Source organism: Anas acuta, chromosome 2, assembly GCF_963932015.1.
Source record: "Anas acuta chromosome 2, bAnaAcu1.1, whole genome shotgun sequence".
Taxonomy (NCBI): Eukaryota; Metazoa; Chordata; class Aves; order Anseriformes; family Anatidae; genus Anas; species Anas acuta.
Genome location: NC_088980.1, coordinates 47,926,788 through 47,953,358, shown reverse-complemented (window position 1 = coordinate 47,953,358; position 26,571 = coordinate 47,926,788). Strand labels below are relative to the sequence as shown.

At 35.3% G+C, this 26,571-nt stretch overlaps 1 protein-coding gene across 3 annotated transcripts in view; it reads left to right on the top strand.

Moving 5' to 3' along the window:
* ATP9B (ATPase phospholipid transporting 9B (putative)) overlaps positions 1–26,571 on the top strand; it is a 164,326-nt gene that overhangs the window by 60,331 nt on the left and 77,424 nt on the right. For all 3 annotated transcript variants that reach the window (XM_068674700.1, XM_068674699.1, XM_068674698.1), the window contains 3 exons: positions 10,822–10,916; positions 19,096–19,176; positions 26,225–26,300. In XM_068674700.1, the coding sequence (XP_068530801.1) occupies positions 10,822–10,916; positions 19,096–19,176; positions 26,225–26,300 (252 nt within the window). The remainder of the gene's footprint in view (positions 1–10,821; positions 10,917–19,095; positions 19,177–26,224; positions 26,301–26,571) is intronic.

Genomic DNA, 26,571 nt, shown 5'->3' with positions numbered 1-26,571 from the left:
AAACTAAAAACCAAACTAAAACCACCTTCCACCCCCCCCAATCCACCCTCTTCCACCTCCTCCCCCCAAGTGGCACAGGGGAACAGGAACGGGGGCTGTGGTCAGTCGCCAACATTTCATCTCCGCTGCTCCTTCACAGTCACTCTCTACCCCTGCTCTCTGTGGGGTCCCTCCCGTGGGATGCCATCCTTCCTGAAGTGTGGGCTGCCTACAGGCAGCAGCTCTTCAAGCACTGCTCCCACACAGCTCCATACCACGGGGTTCATCCATCCCCCAGGAACAAACTGCTCCAGCACGGGTCCGCCATGGGTGGGCAGCAGCTCCCCACAGACCCCTGCTCTTGCGGGGGCTCTCCATGGGCCGCAGCCTCCTCCAGGCCACATCCAACTGATCCACCGGGGGCTCCTCCACCCGTGGGGGGCTGCAGCGTGGAGATCTGCTCCATGGGGGACCCATGGGCTGCAGGGGGACAGCCTGCTCCACCAGGGGCCTCTCCACAGGCCACAGGGGAACTTCTTTCTCCCCATTTTCTTATACTAGAAAAGTTTTGCCCTTTGTGGAGCAGCAGAAAAAATGAAATTCATGCATGCTCTTGGGTAATTCTTAAAGGTCTGTCTTTAAACACCTTTGCAACTCTAGTTGGAAAATCACTGCACATTTATCTGAATTTTGTCATTTTTTAGCAAGCTTTTTTTAATGTATTCCTTTGGTTTGGAATATTGGAGGCTTATACTATGTGATGAAGGTAGTTTGTTTCATCGTCATGCAGTACTGTTTTCACTAATGCTTACAACTTTCACAAGTTTGGTTCAAGAATTCCCTGCTTAGAAACAGTTTATTGTATGATTTCCATGATGTATCTGTTTAAGAATCATGTCATGCGTTATGAATTTATAAAAATACTGAAAACTTCTTTTAGATATTTTTCTCTTCTTCACTGAAAGCTCTGCTCTGCAACCTGTTAAAATTATCTTGATGATTCTTTGAAATTAATGGAAAATATATCTTGGTGATCCTTATCTGTATTATGAAAAAGGAATTTCTGCATAAAGTTCAGATTATTAGGTGTAATGAGGAATGACCTTGCAGTAGTTTTAAAGTAGTTCCACTACTTTAGTAGATCCTCATACCAATCTTAACATATTCATAAGGAAAGCATAACTTGGAAATGTAGTCAGTTTCTAATTTTCATATGGGGCTTGAGGTGTGGTTGGCTGAAGTTGGGATGGAAGCATGTGTAAGTCTAGCATCTCTTCAGTGGTAGAAACCCTGAGAGCCTGCTTTCCAAGTAGTACACAGGTGAGTAGGGCTCTCCATACAAGTGCTAAAGCCGATCTTTCCACACTGTCATTGCTCTTGGTATGTATGGAGGGTAAATGCAAATTAGGTCATGTTTAACTGTTTCAGTTACAGTCTTGATTGCAGATGTCCTTGTAGCTTTACAAACTTTCTTTTGTCAAGCAAAAAGGAACTGGGAAAAAAAAAAAAAAAGAAGTTGTGTGCTTCTTGCTGTAGGGAAGTCCAGTGGTCAATCTTCATGGGTGGGTTTGTTGCTTCTTTCTAGGCTCCTGTTTGGTAAAGCACGGTATCATCTTTCCTAATACGATTTTTTTTGTTGTTGTTGTTTGGTTGGTTTTTTTGCTCATATGCCTGTTGTAATCCGATGGCTTTATCCGCCTCACCGTTGACTTTTATGTGTTTGGTTTTTTTTGTGTATGATGAGGTACTAAGGCTTTATTTTTGCTCCTCCTCATTTAGTACTGGTGTGTACTTCAAGTTGATTACTTCTGCTAAATCTGGGAGGCTAAATGCACTTTTAATGGATTCTTAGATATTTGGCCATATACTTTTCTCCATATTAATGAGCAAAGCTAAAAATATTCTCAATTCTCTGGATATAGGGATAGATGCCCATATAAGTTACTCCAGTTCTAAATGTCAAAAAAGAAATTATAATAGTAGACAAAACAAGTGCAGAAAAAGGGAGTGGTGTCAGTGAAAAATATTATTGTGACTGTATAAGAGCTATCAGTAGAGCTGATATCTGCCAAGTATGGTACTGATTTTTCTACGATTATGAAGTGGTATTCTGGCCTCCTTTGATTTTTTTGGTCTGGAAAGTGAAGCAAGATCTTGTTCAGCCTTATAAGCATTCTGTATGTCAGAGTTCGAGACTTATTACTGTTTAATTTTTTTTTTACAAGATATAAAATTGCACATTCCTGGTAAAAGTACAAATAATACAGATTATTTTCTGTTCACTGAGTTTCTGCAGAAGGGGATTATTAGTATACATTGGAAAAACAATGGAGCAAAGTAGTATATGAAAACCTTTTAAAAGGAAGGGTGAATTAATTAATGCTTTTGAGTATCCACATATATATCTTAATCATCTAAATCAGTTGCATTAAAATTTGAGAATGTGAACATGAATGTAGATGCTTTTTTTTCCCACTTGGGACATTGTTTGCTGTATGTAAGATAATTCCATAATGTTTTTAATAAAAGTAAAAATTACTAAAGCACACTGAATCAATACAGCAATCCAAAAAAAGATGTTGTGGATCAAGCATGGATTAAAAGCAAGTGTGCTTGTCAATAAGGAACTGTGATGAGCTTGGTGGTATCATATTGACTGTGTATTAATACACAGTATCCTATAAGACCATCAGCTGATTGTTTAGAATGTAAATGAATCTGTTGATGGATCCAGTGACTGATGGCTTAAATTCCAATTAATCAATTGCTTCATCAGTTTCTTAATTCAGATCAAATATCTCAAGTACACACAGTTCTGTCACTGGTATTAAGAGAAATTAATGCTTTAAAACTAATTTCATTGGTCTTGTATAAATGTGCCTACATTTTGTAATCACATTCTAAAGGAAGGAGTTATAGCTTAAATGTTTCGGATGTTCCAGCTGTTCTAGTGTTTTCTTCCACTCTGTAGTAGGTATCATAACAGAAAGCTTTCTGTTGTAGTGGTAAATGAAACTCTGTAGTCTAACGTGTCATCTTGGTGCTGCTACTCATCCTGTCATCAGTTTAAAATTTTCATGCATATAGTCACTTAAGTAATATAAATGACTTAAAAATTAAGTCGTTCATAAATGATCTGGTGTTATGTATGCAAAGTCCATTTTTCTTGTTCATATTCTAGTAAGCCGTCTCTTTCAGTGTTTTTGACTTAAAGCAGGAAGGCTGTAACATCACTAGACAATATATAACCATTCATGACACCACAGTTCCACATCCCCTGTTTCACAGTGACCCATCAATTAATTCATCAACACTTGATGCAGGCTCTTCACTGTGACATATAGACCAGTTGATCTTAATTTGATTGCTGTTAAAACCTTCCTTTCCTGACAACTGTTGTCAATTATACAAAATAAAATCAAGTATTCATAAGTAGGCTGTAATAGGATATAGGCAGACAGATTTAATAATTCAGTTTTGCTGAGCCTTGAAAGGCATTAGTTGTAGCTGTTGTTCTCATTTGTAAAAAATTCATTGGATACAGATCTTCAGCGAAAAGGCAGACATAATTTTATTTATTTAGATTTGACTGTTGGAAAGAAACCAGACCTATAGTGGTGGTTTAGTATTATCTGTGTTTGTGAATAACTGTCTTGAATTTCTATTATCTACACGTTAGAGAATATAAATGTAACTTAATTTTGGTTTTGGTGTTTGTTTGGTTGTGTTTTTTTTTGAGACTATTTAAGTTTATACATTCTATACTTATTTTTAAGTAAAATAAATGTAAGGGGATGTGGAATTTTGCCCTGAATTTATAAATAACAGATAAAATAACACCTTTACAAGGCCAGGGCACTTGATCTTTATTCTTGTTTAAAAATAAAAAAGGCATAAAGCATGTCTGCTATATACAAGTAAGTTACAGTTGTTTCCATCTGATGCATCTTTATCACAGTATGACATTAAAATGGCTTAAACGATATATGAATTCTACCTATAAGCCCTCTTAAGTCCTACCCACAAATCTTTCTTAATACTGCTGATATTTGGGAAGGAAAAAAAAAAAAAAAAAAAAAGCAGAAGCCCTTAACTTTAATGTTCTCCAAGAGAAATTTAAGTAAGGTTTTCAGGACTCCTGTGTTGCTGATTAACTTTGTATATACTGTTCTTTACTGTGTACAATGATGTTTGTAACAAATACTGTGGGAGTGTTGCATGCTGGTGCAATGTGGAAAGGATTTGAATGTACTTGTTAAATCTAAAAAATAGAAGTCTTTTTTGAAAATATATCGTGCTAGTAAAATGCTGATAAATAGGTGTAGAAGACAAGATCTGCTGTAAGAGGTTGCTCCAAGCAAGTGCAGAAGAAGTCTAGGACAGAAATACTATTTTTTTTTTTTTACTGATATGTTGTTCACTGTCATTTTTTTAATGCAAGTCAGAATAAGTTATAACTTAGCGCTTTTTTTTTTTTTTTTTTTTTTTGTCCCTCTCCACTAAACTCAGAATCCTCTCTGCTGTTTCATCTCATGACTCGGAAATTCTTTTTCAGGTCCTTGTATCCCTTCTTATGTTTCTATTAGTCAAGAAACCTTTCCAGTCCTGGAAGTCAGGTGTTTTAAGTATTATCATACTTTCCTGACTTCTCTTTGTAGAAACAAAACTGGTAGACAAAGCAGAGTAAACTGTCTTTTCATTTTGCCAGACTATCTGAATTTTTCATTGCTATTTTCAGAATTTAATTTGCAGGGACTCTCCATGAGTTGATGCATGCATTTGAGGTATTTGGATTCAATTATCCAGTCTTGGATTTTTCAACAGCATTATTCCCTAAGAACACCAATGTATAAGTGGTATAATATTGTGCTTCTATCTGATTGTTTTAGGACATTATTAGGCTATCATGAGAAATTTTGTTGCACTGGTATTAAAGAGCCTTTACCAAAAAAAAATTAAAAAAAAAAAAAAATCTTGAAAGAACAGTATAATACAAAGAGATGCTACAAATGAGACACAGTTTCGTTTCTGTATCAAACTAAAGCAACTTTTTTAGGGTTGCTGTTACTTTCTTTCCACAGTCATAGCAAATATTAAATCTTGATGTAATTCCAATCATTTGGATTAATTTTTCTTCATTATATAGCCTTCCATGAAAATCAGGTACTGCAACATTTTATAAAATAATTTAAATTATTCTCCTTTTGCAAAGTAGATTGCTTTTTGTCTGTCAATATTATTCTAGAGTTTTTATTTTAACTGCATTTCTTTACAAACCACATGGCAAACATGCTGATTAGTGAAGTAGTTGTTTTAAGGAAAACAAGTCTATCCATTTGCTTTTCAGAAACAAGATTTCCAAATGAAACAAAATAGTGATTAATTTAGTTAATACATTAAAAAAACAAACAAACAAAAAAACTATTTCAAATGATGTAATTAAAAACAAACCATAAACTAGAATGCGTTAAGAAAAAACATAACATTGCTGGTAATAACTTGTTTTCAGAAGCCTGTGTTAAAACTGTAAGTAATTCTCTGACGGGTGTATATAAAAATATAATTTTAAGTGCTTGATGCTAAGCACAAATTTACGTATATTATGATAATTTCAGGAAATTAAATATAACCATGTGTAAGAAACTAAATATGAATAATCATTTGGTAGTATAACAAATAAGAGATACAGCTAACTGATGATAATAGTATTATATACGAGGAAGCTTATAATACGTATTTTTTGTTATTAAGAAACCTTCCTTCCCGTTCTCCTTCTTCCTCTCTTGAGTGAGGTTGTAGGAGACTTTTTTGCTTGTTTGAGACTATAGAGTGACAAACATTCTCTGAACACAATTTTTGTTTGGGTACTTTTTCTTCAGAATTTCTAGAGGCAGGCAGACCCACAAAAGAATCATTATGTTATTGATGGACATGTAAGTATAAGATGCTCACAGAAACATTAGTCCTATACATGTGCCTCATGTATGTTCTGAATAAAGCCTTAAGTCCAGAACGCACTGAATGAACACACTTTCTACTTACTCTATACTGAGCTTTGTTTGACAGATCTTAGCCAGATACATGATGGCCATAAATTAGTATGTTCATAGATCAGCTTTTGTTTCTCTATTTCAACGTAGTGTAAAAGATACTGAAAGAAACATTGTTTTTCTTCAGTATTAATGCACACAATCCCTTTTGGGGAAAAAGGGGCTACATTTCAAGGTATGCTTACTTTTTAACTTTGGTTCTCAGTTTTAGGAGAAAATCTTTCAAATGCTAATGTTTGTTTTGAATCTAAGTAGTGTTGTGTTAAAATATTGTGTTGACTTCAAAGAAATCTGTTTTTGTAAATGAACTCAAACTGTGCAAATGGGTCCTTGATCAGTCAATTCACTGAAAAAAAACAGATACCCATGTGTTGTGTGTTGTCACAAACTATGCAATAAATTAAAATAAGATTATTTTAAGGGAAAAGTTGAAGTTCTTTGCTTCTGGTTGCACAGACTTCACTTAGTCACAGATTATGACATTTGTAGAATCGTAGTAGCTCTTCAAGTCTGTTCCCCTAGGGGTCTGTACCACGGGGTCCATCCATCCCCCAGGAGCAAACTGCTCCAGCACGGGTCCCCCATGGGTGGGTGGCAGCTCCCCCCAGATCCCTGCTCCTGCGTGGGCTCCTCTTCACGGGCTGCAGCTCCAGTCCAGGGCCTGCTCCTGCATGGACCGCAGCCTCCTCCAGGCCACATCCACCTGATCCACCAGGGGCTCCTCTATGGGCTGCAGCGTGGAAATCTGCACCATGTGGGACCCATGGGCTGCAGGGGGACAGCCTGCTCCACCAGGGGCCTCTCCACAGGCCGCAGGGGAACTTCTTTCTCTCCATTTTCTTATACTAGAAAAGTTTTGCCCTTTGCGGAGCAGCAGAAAAAATGAAATTCATGCATGCTCTTGGGTAATTCTTAAAGGGAACTCTGCTTCTGCGTGCCTGGAGCACCTCCTGCCCTCCTGCTGCTCTGACCTTGGGGGCTGCAGGCTGCTTCTCACTGCTCTCTCTCACAGCTGTTGTTGTGCAGTAGCTTTTTTTACAGTGTTGCTCATGCCTTGGCTCTGGCCAGCAGTGGGTCCCTCTGGAGCTAGCTGAAACTGGCCCTTTTCTGACATGGGGCAGCTTCTGGATTCTTCTTGCAGAGGCCACTACCCCTGCAGCCCCCCACTATCCAAACCTTGCCATGTAAATCCAATACACATTCTTAACTTAAGGTTCTTAAAATGTTTTCATCCTTTGTGCTGCAGGTACTTTTATTCCAGCATGGTCTTAGGGTAAGGACAGACCTCCAATAAGTAGCTGAACTTTTGCTAGAACACCCGAACGAGAACTGTAGTCCTAGGACTTACCTAACCATGCAGGTTTCACTGATTTCAGCTGAAATGGTTTTAAACAAACAGTCTAGTTGTACTTGGGCTTACCATGCGCGGAGATGCTCTAGACTGATTTGTGCCTGTCTTCAGCTGATTATGCTAAATGAATACTAGGTAGTAGTAAAGTAATTCAAATGTATTCACATGAAGTTTGTACTACTTCAGATAAATGATTAGCTCTTCAAACCGGGTGTAATTTCTTTAGATGAAACTTTAAGTTCTGATTCATTTCACTCAAAAATTTTCTCTATAAAGACAAAAATAAATCAAACACATTATGTTCAGATTTGGCTGCTAATCTCGTGTGATTGTCTGTTTATGGGAAATGAGCATCTGTGTGCCCCCACTTTTAAAAGTACTTTAATTTCCTGATTCTCCTATATATATGGCTTTATGAAAAGTATTTCTGTCCTTAGAAATTTCTTATGTTCAGTATGGAATTTCATTTTTCTGTTGTCAGCTATGCTTGATTGCTAAACATTTAAATCCATGACTTTCCCTTTAAGCAGCACATATCTTTAAAAAAAATGCACAAGAATATCATAAACTTCTATGATTTGTACACTGGAAATTGTCTGGTTCAAAACTTATCCCTGAATACACAGAGAATAGCACAATTTCTGGTGTTTGTATAGTTGTCTTTTCCATGTAAGTCATATTCATGTTAGAAATGCAAGTGACTTTTAACACTGATGCAAAACATTGTCAAAGTCTACATAAACCAAACAGTTAAAAAATAATTTGTGATTTTGGGGGTTGGGGAAAGGTACACTGTCAAGCATTTTCAAATGGTGTTGTTAAGACAGCTATTTTTCCAGAAGAGTTTGATTTTAGAAGTCTTAGGTACTGCTGACTTGAATATGTTGAAAGGTGAAGTATAAAGCGAGAAATACTTGGTTCTTTAGAGGTTCAGGAACTTGGTGAGAGTTAGAAATTGTTTTTATATGTTGTTTCTAGTCATATGTTTAGTCTCCTGTGTTTATATCTTAGTTAAGCCAAGTTTAATATCTCATTATATAATTAAAATGACTTATTTAGCTATGATGAAGTATTTGAAGTGGAGAAGAGGATTGTATTGTTTCGGTTTTGCTGTTGTGATCATTATTGAAAGCTGACTTGGCAGAAAGCAGCCCCCTTTTCTGGTTAAAAGGGAAACAGGCTATGAGATAAGTTATTGATGAAATTAACTGCTGAAGTGGAGAGGAAATGTGGTTGGCCAATACATGTCATAGTGTGAGCTCTATTAAATGGATGTATGTGCAGTCAACCATTCACAGGGGCCACACTGGTCTTGAACTGCATTGATCTATAGTATAATTCTAAATGAAATTGATGGAAGAAAGCAACCATTGACAGGAAGGGTAAAGAGAACCATGAAACGTCTTGAACAGGAAAAGTATGATGGAAAGTAAACTGATCTATGCCATGGATAGAATGTGCAGTGAAACTGGTGTTTCTAGGTGTTGCTAGATATTTCACCCTTACTTATAATGCATTGTATGTCATTGGATTCTTCAGTGCTTTACCATATTTTATTATAGAAAAAAATCCATAAAGAATCTAGTTGAATTTTAAATCAGCTTTTCAAGAATTTATTTTAGGTACAGCTCTGCAGCTTCTATCTTAGTGCCTTGGTTATGTTAAAGTATGTGCTCTAAGAGTCTTTTGTATTAAAAGATTTGTTTACTTACTGTGTGCTTAATATAAATACAGCTGTCACATGAAGACTTGTAAGCTTCTTTCAAAAGACTGTTGTGTAAAAAAGCTTCCTTACAGTCAGATATAATTTTAGATGGCTTCCTGCTCCAGCATGTCTTTTCAGACTGTTATCTCATTGAACTTCTTAATTTATAGGCACTGGTGAATAAAACATTGGATTCCATTAGATTTTACTTGCATCGGCGTCCCCATGTCCTGTAAAAGAATCTCTCTCATGTTCACTCATAGTTGCATAGTTCACTCACCCTTTCTGATACATAGCCTATTAGATATTCTGATGCGTTGTGTATTAGATTCACTGATTTACAGGCATCAGCTCACTGTCTCTGTGAGAAGACTCAAACCTGGATAAACTTCTTTGCCAGTGTTTCCTTTAGTTTAATTGCTACCATATCACTGTTAGTGATGAGACTACTTTGTTAGTTTTTATTGGATTGGTTAAAATAAAGAATAACTTGTATATACACATTTATATCTATACATATTGTTTAAAAATAACAAATACCTAGAAAAATCTCTTTGTTTCACAACCATAGTATACAGTATGAATTTGTGTATAATTTTTTTAAGCCTTAATGTAATAGGATATCCCAGGTTGGAAGAGACCCACAAAGATCATCAAGTCCAACTCCTGGCTTCACAAAGGACCATCCCAAAATCAAATGATATGTCTGAGAGAACTGTCCAAATACTTCTTGAACTTCTACTAGAAGCTGTAATTATTACTTGATAAATGTTTAAGCATTCTCTAGTGTAGCGACTGTAAGGAGTATTGCTATTTTATTTTTCCTTTAAAAAGGCTTCAAAACAATTGGAAGTCTGTAATTTTTTTAAATAGGTTTGCGGTGTTCATGTGGCAGGCTTTTTTGAGTCTTACATTAGTAACCTGTGTAATAGTCCATACATGGTGATACCATCTAACTAATTATATGGGATGTTACATAGTGATGGAGAGGTCTTGTTGCACTGCGCTTAATTTTTTCTTTCTTCTGGTCTTCTAGAAGACGACTAGTCTTCTGTATGTAAAGCATACTGATTCTCTTTACTATGTATCGGTCTGTATCTTAAGCATCCATCATATTTTAGTTACTGTTCATGTGTTGACAGGTTTCTTTAGTTTTGGATCCTTGACAATTACAGGTGATTTAAAACTACTTCCTTTAAGTAGAATAAATTAGTGCCCTAACTGTTTTTGAATGGTATCCACATTAAGGATATAAAGAGAGGAAGAAGTTCCAGTGAATCTAGGAGAATATAAGTAATGGAAGTTTGTTATATGTCATAGCAGCAATGAGACAAAATTGCAGATGTTGTTTTTCTACTCTATTGTCTTGGAATTGCACAAGTAACAAAATCCTAAAAGGAAAAAGATTAAACCTTTTCCAACTTCCACCAGTGAAGTTCTATTTGTTGCTGATAATATTCAAAAACCTGTTTAGAAACCGTTAGGAAACCTGTAAAAGAGGATTTTCTTCTCATGTTCATACACAAGAACATTGTTAATTTTATCAGGAAAAATGTTCTATTTTCCTGGCAGAAAGCATTTAATCAGCATACAGATTCTAAAGTATAAATTGATTTATATGCACAGCAATTATTTTAAACTATTTTTAAATTGCTTTGCTTTCATTCTTCCAAATTTTTAACTCAAACTGAATTTTGGATAACTAAAAAATAGTTTCACATCTTTCTAACTTCAAGGTTCATGTTTCATTCGAACTGACCAGCTTGATGGAGAAACAGACTGGAAACTGAAGGTTGCTGTCAGTTGCACGCAAAGATTGCCAGCTTTGGGGGTAAGCATTTTATCTGTTTGCTTTAAAAATATCCTCCATGTGTATCTATATCCCTTTTAGATATGACTGTTAAAATTATTGTAAGCATATATGTAATTGGAAAATATCTGTTACCACAGTTTTATTTTTTTGCAATAAATAAGACATAGGTATTCCACTGAATGCTGAACAAGAAGTTCATAGTACAAATATTCTTGCTTTTACACTTAAAAGAAATGGAGATAGAATTGGATTTTTATCTTTCTGCTTAGTGGTTCATACTGTGGTCCACACTCAGAGGTGTATACTCTGCAGAAGCTTATCCCAGTAGTAGGGTTCTTATCCAGTTGTTATCCTGCAAGTGCAAGTCATTCTTGCCTCGGGAACCATTGCTTTAATCACTAATATTGTGATTTTTTTAAACTTGGGAAAAGTGCTTTTTGTGGTCAATATGCTTTCTGGTCTAACTAGGTGAAAAGTGGAAGTTCATGCAAGGAGGGTTTTCTATGACTTGTCTGAATGTTTACAGGTGTTTTTTTTTCTTGAGTGCATATACATGTCTTAAGTGTAGGTAAATTGGATAAAACTAAAATTGTTAAAAAGGACTTAAGAATGAGTGTATATAAATATATATTCAAAATATGACATCTAAAAATGCTTATAGATTTTTTTAAAATATATCGCTTAATGGGATGCTAAATTGTGTTCTATGTTGTGGAGAAGCTTGCTATTCTATAGGAGAGTTGGCTTGTTGTCAAGAGACTTCCTCTGAAAGCATACTCAAGTTACAAGCTTGTGGAAACTTACTTGTACAGAGTTTCTGGTGTTTGGACACTAAGTCCTTTGGGTGTAAAGACAAGAGTATCTTGAGAGGACTTTTCATGTGCCTTCTTAATAGAGCAAATAAGTGTTGGATTATCTGCCAGATCTTAGCAGGACTTCTGCAGCTATTTGTGAATTACGGAGTTGCTGCCACACTGAGGTTAGCCAAAGATAGAGCTCCTTCCTGTGTTCATAGTGGTTTGGCTACTGGTTTCAGGAGGAGGAAAAAAACATGGGTTTGTATCTAGAGGATTGGGAATGAGGGATGGAACTGAAGGTTGGTCATGACAGACAGAGATGCCAGATCAGGTGTCAGAAGGTAGTTCTAATGCAGGAATTGACTTTAATTAGTATTGTATAACCTGCAGTTGAATTCATTATTTGTAATAATGTCTCTTCTGTCAGTTTCTGCCATTTAATCATTGGCCCATTGAATCATTTTTACCATTTAATCATATGTTTTATTCATAAAAAAATGTTTCTTCACATCTCTTTGAGACACAGATGCATTCATTCGTCTAAAATTGAGTCAATTTCCTATCTTTGACTTTTTTTTTAATGCTTTTCAGGTAGTTTATAACTGTGTGCAATATAGCTATTCTTTAATTCTTCTTCATTTTGGAAGTATCACTTACTGTGCTTGTTGAATGCACCTCTTTCTGCAGAGAAGAAGACTAGTACAACAGAGAATTGTTGTGGTGTAACAGGGCTGCTCTCTAGCTTCTTATCTCTCAGCCTGTATGTATATTCAGGATTTCCCCATCCCAGGTGCAGAATCTGGCACTTGCTCATGTCAAGCTTCATATTGTTGGTGACTGTCCAGCCCTCTAATTTGTAAAAATGTCTCTGCAAGGCCTCTTTATCCTTGATGGAGTCAACAGCTCCTCCCAAGTAAATGTTTGTCTTGCAGCTGTTTACAGAAAATAAATTGGAAGTGATTGAAGTTGGGGAGTTTGCTTTTTAATGGTAGGACATGCAGCCTCAAATTTGTGCAGAAGTGAAGGCTGCTTCAAGTGGTGGTGGTTTGGGACATGGAGGGGAGGGAGGGGCAATGTATTACAGAAATTACTCATGCAACTTGGGAACAGCATACAAGTCAACTGTCCAATATATTAGCCATTCCTTCCTTAGTTGTTTCTGTTTGCTGCTTCTGTTAACTTAACTCCTGCTGATCCCTTTTCATGAGCTGTAGATGACAATCTGAATTCAGATAATCAGATGCAGTTTATCACTTAACACAAAGTTTCCCTATCTAGCAGCAGCAAATGGAAGCCACCAAGCAGCTGATGTGCCCTTACACTTTTTCACATTCACATAGCTGTTTACTTGGCAGAAAGCATCATACAGAGTGTCATGCAGACTACCTCCTGATTTCTCTACTGGAAATGGTTTAGTCAAACCATTGACACTTGGTGGTTCCCTCACTCTCATCACTATAACATTGTGTCCCAAAACATTATTTTCAGAGAAGATTGATTTTACATTAGGCTTATAATTCTGACCTCCAGGTAATATGGAACGTTTGGGATTTTATCTTCAATGAAATTATTTGAAGTGTCTGCTTTTTAGCTGGTCTTGGATCGCTTGCAGTGCTTCACTCTAAAGTTCCATCTGTCTCGGTATTGTTTTGGGGAAATGGTAGCCTAATGCCTGAAAAGGTAAATATTTTTTAGGGGATCCTATATCTTTCACAGAAGGTAGAGCCCAACATATATCCCAGAAGGATTCTTCCATTCCTGTGGGAAGCATATTAGTATTTCTTTAATTCCTGCAAAGACACTTCTGCCTTTACTGCTTGAGCTATCTGGCATTTTGAGGAAACTGTGTGGATGAGCAACTTCACGAGGTTAGAACAAAGATCTAAGAAAGTGAAATTCAAACTCATATAAAAAATAACATTATTTTTTGTAGTTCCTAGTGCAGTCATAAAAGTGGAAAGATCACTATGTATATACACCTTACACATTCATTTTTTGAAGTCAAATTAAAATGCAGTGAGCAGAAATTGTTGAAAAGTTGAAGCAGCTTTGTTAAAAATAAGGATAATTTGAACAATCTATTTCAGGTAGTCTTCACCCTAGGCTTCTGCAGTCACCTCTGTTGCAGAAAACTCTTACAACTTTAAAAAATGATAATAAAAACAAAAAGGCAGAAAAGTTGCTTTCCAAGAAACTTGAAAACACTTGTATGCTTACTTTTGTTCCTGACTTGAAAATTCAGTGATTACAGTGATTCAGTTTTACAGTGATTATCTTGCTAATCTGTGCAGTGTGTAACAGGGGCATGTGCTTTTGGATAGCCTTGGAAGTACTGTTAGTGAAACTTGTTGGGTTTTGGAGCAGTCTAGCAAAGGACTGAGCTTTGTGTTCCAGTCTTGGATCAACTTTGGTTCTCTTTTTCTGTACAAAGAGTTGGAAGACTCAGGCAATGATCCTTCTTCTGCTAAAAGAAACTGTTAGAGAAGTGGTCCTCCGTTCATTTACATTTTGCTGTACAAGGTGGGCAGTGCATTATCCTATTTGCTCAAAAACTAAATGACATGATAAAAATAAGACATTTCAGTTAAGGAACACCTGTGTAAGTGGTTTTTTATTTGTTTGTTTTGTGTGTGTGTGTGTTTTGTTTTTGTTTTTTTGTTTTGTTTTGTTTTTGTTTTTAATCAGGTCATTAATGAGAAGTACTGTGGTTTAAGTAATTTTTTGAAAAATGAACCTTCTCAAATGCCAATTCACTTATATACAATAAATACCTGTTTCTATCAGTTCTGTATAATTCTGTCAAACAGCATTGCCACTTCCATAGCCACTAGGCTACTAAAGTTTTATTGTACACATGATAATTTATACATTTCAAAATGTTTATACAATCAAAACAAACAACACCCCCCCACGGGAATGGTTCTCCTGTGCAATAATTCTTGCTTGCCACCTGCTGGGCCGCTGGTGAAATAGCTGTGGCAATGTGACACTTGAGGGCCCTTCCTTCGTTTTTTTCTGGATGATCTCAAACTAAGTGCAGGTTTTTTCTGTGTAAGGATTGATGCAGAGTTTCACGTCACAGGTGTATGCTGGTTTTTGGCAAATTCAGAATTAGTTGAAAGACACACTAAAGAAAATAGGTAGAGCACAGTATGTTGCATGGCTACAAAGAATTAGAAGAAGAACCCGAAGTTCTTTTAGTGTTGTCCATTTCGAATAAGTGAAACGTTTGAATTCAATACTGCCTTTGAATTGGAGTAAGTGCCCATATTTGTATGGTCGGGTTCAAAAATGAGTCTGATGAAATTTATAACTGCTAAATCACTGACCAAGTTCCAATCACAAATAGAACCTGCTTAGAAGTGCAGAGTGGTGTAGGATGCTGTCTCTGAGGTGAGGCAGTTTGCCCTCAGAGTCTCGGGGGCTGGTGTTGTGTTCTTTTTTCCCGTGTCCCCTATCCCCTCTGCTACGGTGGATCAAATAGTTCCAACTAACCTTCTGTTCTAATGTAGCAGTTGTTCATTACAGTAGTAGTTTTCCTGATTTCCAGGGACTCTTCCCATATTAACTCCTATTACAGTGTCCTTTCCATGTGCTTGTAGGGTATTTTCAAAGCTGAGGCTTAACGTTTATTTTTGCATATTAAAATATATTTTTTGTAATTTAAGAGAATGTGTGCAAGTTGAGCATAGAGTAGACTAAACAATTTGGTAACATATTTGGCAAATATATGCTCCATATTTGCTGTACATTTTGATTTCTTTAGTTACTGGACATCAAGGTGGTGAGTATCTTGTGCTGGCATGAGCTGTCAGTCACACCATTAGAGCAGCATTGTAACCTTACCCACTGTGACACCCAGAATAAATAGACCTCCAGACCATCGGAGCTTTTCTTAAAGAACAGATGACACCACCAAGGCGATCAGTACAGATTTTGTTGTCTTTCTAAAGCACTTAATGTGATCAGAGAATTAAAATTTCAACAAGTCATCTAATGATGGCTGAGTTGCAAATACTGTGACACCTAGATTAGGTTTCTTGCAATTTCGTAGTTATAGGTGGGGCAGTTTTTCTAGCAATCTGCACATTCTGAGGCATTCTTCTCTAGCTTATGTGATCAAGTAAATTTATTAACAGCAATGAGGTCACTGTAATTTTCAATAAATGTTGACTTGCTGATTTATATCAGAAGATCCATACAGCAGTAAACAATAGCATTTACATTTAATTAGTTTTATTGAACCAAAGGCAATTTTATTTGTAATGAACTACATGTTATGATTAAGAATGTATTTTAATGATCTTTAAGTAAGGTGAACAAATGTTGCCCTTGACCTAATACAGGAGATTTTTCTGTTATTGATAACTTTAGGATGATTTGTAAATTACTGTTGTGAAATGCAAAATAGAACATTTTCGTTATAGTACCATTAAGTCATTTCCTGACTTTCAGCCAAAAGGATAAAATGCTTTTTTTTTTTTAATTATTATTTTTGAGTTACAGATAATGAAATACATTACATCATCATGTCTTTTGATTTTTAATCTCATCTACAGTTAATAAAAATAACATTTTATTGCTTGAGATTTAGGTCTTTCATGTTCTTTCTTTAATCTAGAATTGTTAATGATCCCCTGGTTCAAGTGATTTTTTTTTTCCTTAAGTAAAAAAATCTGAGGTCATTTGCTCTCGCTGTTTCCTAAAAGCATCCTAATTTTAGATGTACAATCCTATTTCCATTGAATGTATTGGTAGTACTAACTGGCTTCAGTGAACCAGTGGTTCAGCGTTCATAATATGAAAATAATTATTTGATAAAGCTGAATTTTATGTAGACCAAGCTCCTAGTTAGTTAAATCATTAATAAAAAGTAGTTCTCTTTTTAAAAATAAACTAAATCTCTTTTAGAAGCTATACAGGGCAATGACACAGCCTAACCAGGCAAATTTTGCTTGACCAGTGAGCTGAAGTTTTATTTACATGTAGCATTGTGTACAAATCTTGATGCCTCCTTTTTAAACTACCATTGTGATTTCTTTCAAGACTTTGAGATGAGAATTGCGCTACTGGGAAAGCAACACTGTATGAAGGAACATCTTTGTACTCCTACCTTTATTGTAGAATGTAATTCATATGTAAATGTCAGTCTTCTATAAATCATATCATTCTTTGGTCTTGTCTTAAGAGACTTCAGCTACTTTATTTTACTGGCCTGAGAATGATATCCATTCAGTGTACAGAACATGGATCTGTTGAAAAAAATGTCCTTTTCCCTTTCCCCCAGTAATGAAAAAATACTTAAGAAAATTTCTGAGTGTATGTAATATTCTATAACTTCTTTCTACCCCTCATGAATGAAAAAGCAATGAACTACCACCTCAGTTTTCTCCTAGAGTTTTTTTTTTCATTTCTTTAACAAAAAAGCATGCACCCTTGGAGTACTCAGCTGGTTCTGCTTTGTGGCATTCTAGAATAATTGCAGATTTCAGTTCTTCATCAAGATATGTGGGGTTGAGCTGAAATTCATAAAGAAAAAAGGAAAACATGAAAAGTCTAGGTGTTAAATCAGAAATACAGAAGAACTAAAACATAAAAAGACAAGATGTGAAAGGAATGTGGTAGAAATTTTTACATTTAAAATTTAATAAGGGAGGACATCGCAATAGAAGCAAGTACCTGTATGAGGCCTGGAAAGCAGGAAAAAATATTACTGTACAAATGCCAATGTACTTAAAAGGGTGGTTATTTCTGCTTCTTTTTATTCTAATGTTGTTTCCCACTAAGTCATTCTTTGAAAAGAGAGAAGTTCGTGGTTGACGCATTTCACTAGCAGTTTTTATTGTGTATAAGAGTATGTGTGTGGTATTAGTTTTCTGCTGTACTATCCACTACTGAGAGACTTTATTTTTCTTTGCATAATAAAGCACATAATAGCCCAGATTAGCTGAGTTGTAGGTGATAACAGATTGGAAAGAAGTGAATGATGAAGATATAGGACACCATGTGTATTAGTTTCATATGAATTATTTCTTTTGAAGCTGATGAAAGTAGATTGGAAGAACAAGGATGCAATGAATGAAACTTAATGTGAAAGACTACAATAAGTGACTAATATTTTAAAGACAAATATAATTTGTGAGAGTTAATGTTCAGATTTAATTCATTTTTATAACATACATTAAATAAAGTTTGTTTTTGCAAGGTATGAAGTAAGAAATTTCTTGTCTACAGAATATAAACTGAAATACAAACTAATGATTTAGACAACTACACATTTTTGAACTTAAGTCAAACATGCTTGATAAACGTAAACTATCAAGATTAATAAAAAGATTCACTCATACCTTGAAAAGTGAAAATCTGTATTCAGAAATCTATTGTCATTTTATCAGAGTAATAAAAGGACACAAGTGTGTAGATTTTAAGGCACATACGTGGACAATTGCTCCTTTAATTTTGTATTGTTCAAATAGTTTTATTCAAATTTGGGGAGGGGTGTTATATTCAAATTATGAATAGAAAATGGCATGATTTTAAAAATAGCTATATTTGAGCCAAGGTGTGTCTACACATCCGTAAAAGAGGCTGTAAAATTAATTCTGCTTTTGAAGACAGCACGTTCTATCTTACATGAACAGGGTATTATTGCATCTTCTCTTCAGAGAATGAATCTTAAGGCTGATTAGCCTTTTGCAAGATCCATTCAGTAATAAAGGATGTAAGTAACCCAAATAATAGGAACTACATGCAGTGAGAAGATAGACACCCTTGTATTTCATCACAGGTTGAGATTCTTATGCTGGCTGAGTATCAGTATAGAGCATCTTCTTTTCTACAGAGTTGTATTGTGTGACCATACATGAGAATTATACTTAAACTGAAATCTCAATTGCTCCATCAAATCATCAACACTTTCTTAAAGTGTCTGGAGTTTTTCGTGGGTTGTCTGCAGATGTGTATGCTGAGTGATCAGCGTTAAGGAGAATTTAAATCAATTTCATTGCTTGACCTTGTATTCAGTTGGCTTTTTGCTCTAGAAAAGTATTTTGTTTCTGGTTTAATTAAAAAAAAAAAAAAAAAAAAAAACACTTTATTTTTAAATCAACAAATATACAGAAAACAGTTTTAAGACAGGCTCTTCGAAAAAACAAATTTTATAAAATTTCGAACTCATAAAACAGTTAGGTTTGTGAAATATCAACACACTTAGAATACCATTTTGGATCTGTTTTCTTTATATCAAGATATACCTGAAAACCACATGTTTATTGGGTAAAACTTTATTGAATTTAACTTGGAGTGGTAAGGGTCATAAATTGAAATCTTTACCATTAAAAGTTTCTTTAAAATAGTTGATTAAATTTAAAAACTAGTAAATACATTAATCTGTTTTACAGGATCTCTTTTCAATCAATGCTTATGTTTACGCTCAGAAGCCACAGCTGGATATTCACAGTTTTGAGGGTACCTTCACACGGGTAAGTAGTGTCTATAAAGACAGTTGTACTCCCCTCTCTCCCATTTCTCAGTGTGAAACTTACATTTAGTACTGAAGTGTATTGAGTCTTTACTAAGCATTACAGGAGTATATCCATGTTCTTGCCATGGAAATGCTTCATGTCAAGGTATTTTGTTAAATATGTATTGCAGAAAGCTAATACAAATAGAATATCTGGAAAATAAAAACCAGAATCTGAGAATGGTGTATTTGTTGACATCACAATAATCTTATATGAGACCATTTCTGTAGTAGCATTTATTGTTTATCTCCAGGCATCTAATGTTTTATTCATATGTCAAAGAAGTGTCAAGTTGAATGTATTCAGTAGCCTCAGACAATGCAACTGATAGTTTATGTGCAATACAAACGTGTCTTGTTTAACAGGGTTTCTTTGATTTTCCTTGTGAAGTTCAAGTACCTTAAAAAATGAAATAAAACTAAAAGTTACTTAATGGGAGCTTTACTAAATCTTTTTTCCAGCTATATATTGAAGACCAACTATGATAACTTTACAGTCATTTTTGTGATGTTTTTGCTGTTATTTTCAGAAGGTGGCTTGCTAAAGTTAACCCTTTAAAGTGAGGTGTCCAAGCAGCTGATTTAAACAAAACAAAACAAAACAAAAAAAGCTTTAGAGATTTTTAGTTTTATCTGTGATATTAGCAGATGCAGTGATTGTTTTGGTTATTTTATCTACACTTAACTGTTAGTTGACTCATTCCTCTCGATAATATGTTTCTAAAATAATTTGAGAGAATTAACTACAACAGGAGGGAGAGAGAAGGGTTTTTTTACCCAAGTGACTTGAATTGGTAATAGATTTTGTTCAGTAATTGAAATTCCAGTTCCCAGTTCTAAGTACACTGATGAGATATTGCAGTTGTTGGCTCTCAAAGACCAATTTATACCAGTTATATAGTTCATGTAGCCTACAAAGTAAATGTCATTTGCCCATAACTTACTGAAGCTGTAAGCAACAGTGTTTACTTAAACCTTGTATTGACCAATTGTTCAAATGAAACTTCTCTTAACAGCTGTAAAATTATTTCTATCCCAAGAGCTAAGCATATACTTTTCTAAATATAAATTGAACTCCACAGAGCCTTTTTAACAATTCCAGTTTGTGTAATTGAGACATTGGGAAATGATGACTAAACAGTTGCTCCCTGTTGTGGGTTCCATTTGTACATGTAATAAGAGCTGTATGATTCCAGCATCCCTGATACGTGTAAATAACCATGATGTACTTAGCTTTCAGGATTACATGTTTTGGACTGCTTAAGTAGGAAGGGTAGTTTAAATTGCATTTCTATATGCATGCATCTGAGGGCAGCGTCCTCAAATTTGGTTCATAGTGGATCACACTATTCACTATTCATATTTTTAGAAACCTTTTCTTTGTGTTAACTCTGTACCTCATGCATAGTAAAATTTGGCACTGTATTGCTTTAGGACACTTTCCTACTGATTTATCTTTCCACTTCTGCTGTGAGCCCTTACTTGTTACACTAAATCAGTTTTTGCATCTAATCCCTATTTTATATTAAGGTAAAAAAGAAAAAAAAGTAGTGTGCTTAGTGATGCTAATGTATACATTTTTCCTACTTAGGTGTTGATGTTCAAAGAATTCTTGCAAGGGTAGGTTGACAGGGTAATAGCACATTGATTTTTCTTTTTTTTTTTTTGCCATTATGAAGACAGAGTACTAACAATATAGGAGACAAGCTTAGATAATTTCAAAAAGTGCATGACCATAAAACAAAACAAAAAACAAACTTAGGTGCACAGCTTTAGAATTTTTATGTGGGAGCATCTTCTACCTAAGTATTCCTATGTGAGAAATATATTCACAGCTAACCTGATAGCTGATCAAAGATACCTTCTGCAGTACACCTGCATAACCAAATCAGGAGGAGCTGAAATTCCACTGTACATCTATTGATGTCTACCAGTTTCACATGAAGTCATTTCTTGTTGTCCTCCATAGATTTTGATGCATCATATATACTGACTGCATGAAAGTGAGTGTGTGTCTTTGCATGGACATGTGGGAAGGATCATGTCAGGCCCTTAAACAACATATGTTAATTCTCCTCCTTCTCTCCCCTCTTCTAGATTCCCTATCAAGAAACAATAGATGAACTGTACTTGAGTTCTCTGAAAATGTGAGAGATCGTTTTACTTGTTCTCAGAGCATCTTCTCTGTCTTGGCTGAGTTTATTTTGAAATAGTTGTGCACAGAATAGGGATTTGCAGATGTAACTACTAGAGTATCGCTTAACTGATGCTACTATGTAAACATGATAAATTAGGAAGCTATTTCATTGATTCTGAAAAATTATGAAGAAAACATTTGGCTGTAGAAAGAGAATAAAATACAGCCATACGTCTTAATCCAACTTTTCTGTTGGAGTCAAGAGAGTATTCTAGAGTATTGCATCAGTGTGTAGTGGCATGCCCAGTTTTATTTACCTTTTCCTTACAGCTTCTGCCCAAAATCATGAAAGTTGTCTCTCCAACTTTTGACCTCGGTTGGTTTTCACTTAAGTTTGGGTCCTTCTTCCATCATTCCTGTAAGAATCTTTTGTGTAATTTCTCCTATACTGCAGTTCTGCATTGTCACCTCACACTCTTCATTTACTTTGGAAATTTTATTTTTTTTTTCAGTCCAGGAGAAATGCCAGAGAACTGATTGGTTTGAATTTTAGTTTATCCACTATAGTAACATATTTTTTTCCTGTGGTATAGAACTATCTGGTGTCATTTTTCCAGCACATTGCCTTGTAGCTCAGATGTTAAAAACAAACTAATAAAAAAACTCTCATAGTGCAAACCTGTTGCATGTAGCTGTTGACACTGGGGAAAAATACATACAGAGATGTGAGAATTTTCATACAGAAAATTGTGTATTCAATTATTGGCAGAATTTCTTGCTTTGAGCCAATTAAGCAGATGTTTTCTTGGTTATTTATTTTGTATCTATATGTATTTTAGTAGAAAGAATGCAGGTTCATTATTTAGTTATGTTTTCTTAGAGAATTACCCCTTTGAAGCAATTGTTGTGTTCCTTTCACCGAATGGAATGGTATCATGTTTTCCAATTTCTTTTTTCTTACCTTCCTTATGCAGCTACTGACAGCCTTACAGAAAGTGAGAATAGGGAGTTCATGGGTATGGAAGCTAATCTGCAAGTACGAGGAATGTAGCAAGAATAATAATTAATAATAGTAGTAATAATCCCATTAATGAATAACAATTCCAATTAATGTGGGATTGGGATGGCCAATACAACTAAACTAATGCCTATTCTAACACTTTGCTATAAAAGTTGTTGTTGGTTGTCAGTGCTGCATCCTGCCAGCTAGGAATAGGAACAGAAAAAGTCTGATGGAAGTGATACCCTGGTTCTTTCAATGATTAGGTTATTTGGTTTTGAAGGTATCTGTCATTCTCAGGAAACTTTTCTTACAAGTATCTTACTACAGTAGATAAACTAAAAGGCTTTGGAAACCTTTTAGATTGCAACTTGCAAATTGTCATGTCCCTTGGTCAGCTTTGGTGAGCTGGATTGTGAGTTCAGGACTGAGAGTAGAGTTCATTCAGTTTTTATGTCACTGGTCATCTGTTCCTTTTTCTCTGCATATGCAAGAGTTGTAAGAGTTATCTCCTAGAATAGGAACTGTTGACAATTTGAACATCCGTGATCAATACTGTACATAATTTTAAAACCTGAGCCTAAATATAAAGCTTGAATGCAGGACCGAACTGCTCTGCTCTGGTTACAAGTTTAATTCAGAATTTAAAGACCTATTAACATACAGCTACCAAATGAAATTCAACCCAGGCAGACCTTAAGCGGAAGCTTGATCAGCTGGACAAAGAAATCCCTTTATGTCAAATTTCCGCTCCTAGAGAGAGTAATAGTTAGTTTACCCCTAAACCATACACTGTTCTGCCAGCTGTAGTTGTGTCTGAAAATTTTCAGATGCATTTCTCCTTATCATAGACCTGGTTTTGTTCACAGCCTTGGTCTCTTCCTTGTTTATGTAATTACCATCTCCTCCACTCCCAGCCCCCAAAATAGAAATAATCTGAAATTGCTGAACTCATAACCCATAGGTATATTTTTTATTTCTTTGTTTGAACAAATGAAAAATAGGGTTAATTTTTCCACCATTTGTGTGTGGAAGGTATGGAATTTTGTAAATTGTATGAACTGTAGAAAGGTGGAGGTGTTGGATGAGGGCATAATGGCTTGAAAGGATCGTAAGGAAATGTGCAGAAGTTAGCTTATCTGACAAACCACTCTGTTATTGGGTATGATGTGAGTAGAAATAGATTTAGCTCTTCGGATGTTAACCTATTTTGAACTACCTAAGGGAGATGTTTCACAAATCTTGTAGCAGGTAGACATAGGACAAGTGGATTTTTCTTGGCTGTGTTGTCAGCTCTTTGTGATTGCTGAAGGGCTTTTGATTGCTTCTTATAACATGGAAGAGCTTCATAACTCATTGTCTTGACATCTACTAACTGAAGGATACACTTAAGGCAAAATAATAATTTCCTAGCTCAGTATCCTATTCCTCACAGTTGCCAGAAGCAGACTGCTGACAAAATAGAATAAGAAACAAGGTAAAAAGATGATAGTACTTCCTCAGAAGATTTTTCTGTCTTTTAACAACTCATGACGTGGGAACTTCCTAAGTCAGTGTTGGTTTCTCTAAGTAACCCACAATGAACTTCCCTTCTTTAAACTTACCCAGTCCCCCCTTGAATCCATGTAGCCTTTTAGCATTGACACGGGAAGAAGTTCTACAGGTTAATTACATATTTTATGAAAAGCAATTGCCAGTTTTAATTTTGCTGACACATTAATAACCTTCTTGTTTTTGAAAGAGACAGCAATATCTATCCTGCCTTCCTGCCTTGCCCATTTCATAGATGTCTGTTATTTCCGTAATTAAAGAGTTCAAATTTATTTAGTCATAACTAGTATGGAATCTACTTGGACTATATGCTTTGACCATGAACAGTTTCCAGTTCCTTTTATTTTCTGTTTAGAATGAAGGTTGTGGAAGAGGAATTTGGAGCCTACGTACTTAAGACGTGGCTAAACCATGTATTCTTTGTACTGGCATGATATTTTTGATTTTATTCTCTTTTTCTATCCTAGTACTTCTAAGCATTCAGCTTGTTCTTTATTGAGTTAGTATTTTTAGTAGATTTGTAACAACCTCAGAAGCTACTTTCCGAGTAGTTACAATCAGCTCAGAGCTCATTACTTTGTGAATTCAGGATGTGTTTTGTGTGCATAACTCTACATTCTGAAGTAGGGAATTTCATCTCTCTACTTTTGTAGGGGGATTGATACTTTTTTTTTCTTGCTCTGTTACCACATTAGTCATTCCTGTTCTGGAGTGATGATGAAACAGCTGGAGTCCTGGTACAGTATTCTGTGGAACTCCACTGATGGCCTCTCTTCACTGGAGCAGGGTGGTGGGAACAGGAAAAAAACATTATATTTTTTTTTATCTACCCTGAGTTTTAAATACTTAAACTGCTCTTCTATTTATGCATAAAAGTGGTCTTCAGGGTCAGCTCTGATAAAATGCATAATCCTTACATGCTTGCTGGTAACTCCTCAGATGAACCCTAGCATGATATGCTCCTTGAGGTACAATAATGACTTCATAGAAATAAAAGCATTTTTCTTTCATGCCTGTATATTTGTTTTCAGTTAACCTAGTGATTTAATGAGAAACTCCACAAATTTCTTGATTAGAATACTTAAGCAGAGTTTCCTTTTTTTTTCTCCAGTTTGTGAAGAAATATAGAAATAAAAATGAAGCAGATGAAACAGTTTGAATTATGCAGAATAGTTTGTAGATTTAAAAAATACTAATCAGGGTTAGCATGTCTTTTGCTTACTAAAAACAGTCTGTGCATCTCAAGGCAAGCTGTGTGAAATTAAGACTCCTGTTTGTACTAGTCAAAGTGTCAGCCTCCCACTCACTCTTGCTACAAAAGCCCAATCATCCTTGTGTACCAGCAGTGCCTTCTGACAATATGAAAGAATGTCAGGAAAGCTTTTCTGTTAGCTTTACCAATTCCTGAAAAGCCTGAGATGGGAATAAAATAATTCCGTGTCTGTTTTCAACTCATATGGACAGTCTACCTCCAATTGCTAGCCTTGTTGAAACAGATTTTGAAACCTCTAAATGAATTACATATGTGGATTTAAAATGGCTTGTATATTGAAAAATACGTATGTTGAAACAACATTCACATGTGTAAAAGGCAATCTTTCCACCAACTGCCATGTCTCAGGCAGCTACAGTTAGTATTTTGACTGTAGTAGTGGCATCTCCTGAAACACCAGTATTCTGTGGATAATTTCTAATTAGGTATTTATGTCTATGCACTGCCTAGTTAGACTTTCATAAGGCCGAAATAATCACAGAATCTGAATAATCCAAGAGCCATCATCGGTCAAAACAGGAATCTGAGCATTATAAAGTCAGGACAAATTATTAAAGATACAGTGTATGGATAAAGCTTGTCAAAGGCACTTGTCTCAGAAGAAAGTTACTAGGTATTACAAAGATGACTGGATACTAAAAATCATAATTTTTTGAGCTAGGTCAGAATACTTTTCTTATATTTAATGTTTCAGTGATCAAGACCTCATATGTTACTAATACAACCAATAATTTTAAATATTGCTATAGCTACTGATCCTGTATACACAAAAGTGTATGTGCTTATGTGGGGATTTTTGTTTTTCACAAAGACTTTTTCAAAACGGAGGTGAAAATTTGATATAGGTTTTGATTATTGACCTTATGTAGAACTTGCTGTGCACTTTGGTAGTCAGTGGTCCCCCATTTTCTGTAAAATATTTACCACAATCTGTAATTTGATCAAATGTGCTTGATTATCCTACCTCCTAAAGTTTTCTTTAGTACTAAACAGTTGTAAACAGCACATTGTTTAGTTGTAAACAGCACTCTTCTTATTTTTAACAGGAAGACAGTGATCCAGCAGTTCATGAAAGCCTTAGTATAGAAAATACGTTATGGGCAAGCACTGTTGTTGCTTCAGGTAAGTGCAATATCAAATCTGATAATATATCTAAAAACTTATCTGTGGAAATGTATTCTTATTTTACAATGTGTAATATTAATGGCTTTTGAAAATCTTTGTCTGTTTCAGGCTATTAATCTCTTGTTTCCCTCTTGTCTGCCTTCCCATTGGTTTCCTCATGCTACTGAGATTTTCATATCTTTTTAATCCTCCTTAGTAAGTTTTTATACTCAAATCTTGTGGTGTCAGTAGTGTTGTCATTTGTATCCCACTAAAGCTATTGATCTTT